Here is a 3,691-nt window from a genome sequence, read left to right as displayed (position 1 = left end):
TGAAACATGAGTTGGAAAACATCACCTCCACTACAGCAGGTACTCCTCTAAATCCCCTGGTTTAGAGGCTCAAACCCAGGTCTGCTCAGAACTTCATGTTCAAGAGATTATTAATGCAAGAGAACCACTGCAAAAAGCTTACACATACATTCCTTCCTTATGCATAACTTAAATACTTAAATACTGTCAACACTTCTTTCTTTGCAGTCTAGTAATTCCTACATTAATCATTCTGCAGTTTAGTCCTGAAGAATTGCATCATATTGTAACAATTTGACCAATTCTGAACTGAGGCTGCCAGAGGTTGATTAATAAACTGCAAACTGTGACAGATTTTTAAATTACCTGGTGTTTTTATTTGATCATGCATGATCAGAGCATTTCCAGCTTTCCAATACATTCCTCACATACGGGGAAGACAGCTTGAGCAATACTTCAGACTAAAGCTTGTGTCAAGTGTTCCTTTCATACACATTTACAGGAACCAAGCCTGCATATTAAGGTGAATCAACATTTTACTACATGGTATTTTTGATATTTTCAACATTTTCCAGAAACACTGGAATATCTCTTAATCACAAGGGACATGACTTGGCTCTGTCATAGAGAGAAGGCTCACTGAAGTCTTTCAGGGTACCTGACAAGCAGGTGCCTGTGGGGGATGGATATGACAGTATCTGGAGTAACCCCGCTAGCAAATTTCAGCAGCAAGAAAAAAACTCTTGAAACTTAATTAATCAAGTCCTGCTATCTGCATTTCAGTTATGCTAACTAGCAATCAATTTGCTTATTTAAACAAATAGTTATCTATGCACAAACAGCATTTTCCGTAACAGCTGACAGTTTATTCAGGTGTTAAACTTAACAGTGCTCTGGCACATCTATTTAATCTCACAGCCCAATATGAACCATTCATAGTTATGGTTTTGGTCATGGGTGACACAACTTAAACTTTGATATTCCATTCAAAAAATCAGAGTAGCTGTGCAAGCAGTGTTTCATTTAAAAGGCATTGAGCTCAAATTCCCAGAATTATTATAGGATCTTCTCCTAGACAAATTTTTACAGTCTTTCCCAGATTAAAAATAACATTCAACTGAATACATAAAAGGTTCTTTATTTTACTCTTAGACATAGGCTTTCAGGAAACCTTAAAAATCAGTTACACAACAAAGACTGATATTGTAAAACAGTGGAGGTGCAGTTCAAAAGAAAAAAAAACCCAACCCACAGTGTCTTCAAATATAAAAATATATATCCAAATTATTACCTAGGGAAAGTGTACCACCATTTCTGTCTTAAGCTGGTCCTGCCAGCTTTTGGGTCATAACTCCCACTACAGAGCTCAAGAGCTCACACTGGAAGGAGCATCTCCGAGGCTCATGTCACAGGCATGATTCAGAGCAAACTGCTTTGCTGCAGCATATTAACCCAATCTTAAGTTTTCTGAAAGCATTCCATAGTTTTCCCTTGGGCAGTGGGTAATAAGCATCCAAACATCTCCTGGGAAGCATAGGTCATATACACAAAGCCATCTTCATCTTTGTAGTCCCTGTACACTTCTGCCATTGTCAAGGACATACTGGCTAGGCTTTTGTTGTTCACCAGCAGGTAGAAAGCTTGTGTAGCTGTTAGAGCCATCCTGCTTCTAATTGAAAAAGAGAGAAGAAAGAGAGAATTATGCATTAGCAAGTTGAATATGGGTTCAGCTTCAGTCTATAACATCCATTAAACAAAGCAGTTGCATGAAGTAGGTACAAGACATGCTATGTAAAGTGATTATGTGGTTTAACATCTCCATCAGCAGGAAGTTAACTGGAAGCTCAAAGGCCCATACTCTGAGGAAAGGCTTACATGTCTACACCAAACGTGCTACTGAGCATGGGCTTGGAGTTCCCAGTTACCAGGGAAAAGTGTGAATAGAAGCCAAAAGCTTCTGTAGTGCAGATCTTGTAAAGGATTCCAGCTCCAGTCTGTTACACTACCTCCAGAAAACATGTCTTTTTCAGAGACATTACATATGAGGATTAAGATCTAAGTTGTCCAAGAGCCAAAAGCATTTTTTACAGAAGTTATAATATAGAAAGATATTTTTCTATACTTTAATAAGTGTACTGAAAAACACAGCTTTCATACTTTGTCAGAAAATACCACTAAATATTTTGGGGGACTTCTTTGCTGTAATGTTTCATAAAGAACAAGTTTGCAGCATGTTTCATTTCACTCACATTCAAGCGCTGCTTTGAACTTCAACAAATTCAGCTAGGTGCAGTAAGAGAGCAAGGCACTGACAGTCATAAGTAGAAAAAGATCACAGAGCCCCAATACCCAGTCCATGAGGCAGGAAGAGAGCAGAACAAGAGTCTTTTTTCGCTACAGTTAGGAAGAAGGGAGAGGTCTATGAACCCAAAAAAGACGATGTTTTTCCCCCAAGTGAAAACATCTGTTGATCGATCGAACACTTGCAAGAGAGGGAAGCCATTACATTACTAACACCTTTATCCTCCTACCCACCAAAAGAAGCAAGACGTCCCCAGCAGCACACTAGGAAATATCTTCTTAGGGAACAGCAGCCCAAGGTGCAGCTCCAATCCACCAGTCGCCACTACCCACCTGATGATGGTTATGAACTGTGCCATGGTCAGCTCCTCAGGAACCAGAAACTTGGTTTTGTCCAAGAGAGGAAGGTATTTCTCTTTATGGTATCTCTCAACAATTACCTGTTTTAATTAGAGCCACACTTAGCCAAATATAAAATACCCAGGTCCTTTTCCCTCCCCTCACACGCTTCTTTCCTTAAACAGCGGCGACAACCTCCGATAACAAACCAGAGATTTACCGGGATTTTCGTCGGGAACTTGGCTCGGATCCCTGCTACTTCTTCCCGCCGGGTGGCTGCGGGGCAGAGCAGAGAAGAGAAGAGAAGAGAAGAGAAGCGTTACGTGTGCGCGCAGCCCCTCCGCCCCCGCGCAGCCCCTCCGCGGCCCGGGCGCCCCTACCGAGGCTCTTCCTGAGCTTGAAGGGCCGGTCCGGCTGCGTCCCGGGCGCCGCCCGCATCCTCCCGCCTCGGGGCCGCCGCTGCGCCCGCCGCGCCCGCACCTCGCACGGAGCGGGGCCGTCCCGCCCCGCCCGGCAGCGCGGCCGCAGCCAACGGGCCCGCCTCGGCCGGCTGTGGGCCCGCCTCGGCCGGCTGTGGGCCCGCCTCGGCCGGCTGTGGGCCCGCCTCGGCCGGCTGTGGGCCCGCCTCGGCCGGCTGTGGGCCCGCCTCGGCCGGCTGTGGGCCCGCCTCGGCCGGCTGTGGGCCCGCCTCGGCCGGCTGTGGGCCCGCCTCGGCCGGCTGTGGGCCCGCCTCGGCCGGCTGTGGGCCCGCCTCGGCCGGCTGTGGGCCCGCCTCGGCCGGCTGTGGGCCCGCCTCGGCCGGCTGTGGGCCCGCCTCGGCCGGCTGTGGGCCCGCCTCGGCCGGCTGTGGGCCCGCCTCGGCCGGCTGTGGGCCCGCCTCGGCCGGCTGTGGGCCCGCCTCGGCCGGCTGTGGGCCCGCCTCGGCCGGCTGTGGGCCCGCCTCGGCCGGCTGTGGGCCCGCCTCGGCCGGCTGTGGGCCCGCCTCGGCCGGCTGTGGGCCCGCCTCGGCCGGCTGTGGGCCCGCCTCGGCCGGCTGTGGGCCCGCCTCGGCCGGCTGTGGGCCCGCCTCGGC

General features: G+C 49.3%; 1 protein-coding gene across 1 annotated transcript; it reads right to left on the bottom strand.

Annotated features, from left to right (window-relative positions):
- Window positions 1–351: 351 nt before the first annotated feature.
- MAP1LC3C (microtubule associated protein 1 light chain 3 gamma) lies at window positions 352–3,159 on the bottom strand. Its single transcript, XM_058835215.1, has 4 exons — window positions 3,000–3,159; window positions 2,840–2,895; window positions 2,614–2,720; window positions 352–1,648 (listed from the first exon to the last, which is right to left on the bottom strand). Exons 1-4 carry the CDS (start codon window positions 3,055–3,057, stop codon window positions 1,438–1,440), a joined length of 432 nt encoding a protein of 143 aa, XP_058691198.1. The 5' UTR covers window positions 3,058–3,159; the 3' UTR covers window positions 352–1,437.
- Between the last annotated feature and the right edge of the window lie 532 nt (window positions 3,160–3,691).

This window comes from Poecile atricapillus, chromosome 3 (assembly GCF_030490865.1).
Source record: "Poecile atricapillus isolate bPoeAtr1 chromosome 3, bPoeAtr1.hap1, whole genome shotgun sequence".
Taxonomy (NCBI): domain Eukaryota; kingdom Metazoa; phylum Chordata; class Aves; order Passeriformes; family Paridae; genus Poecile; species Poecile atricapillus.
This window is presented reverse-complemented; position numbering and strand designations above follow the sequence as displayed.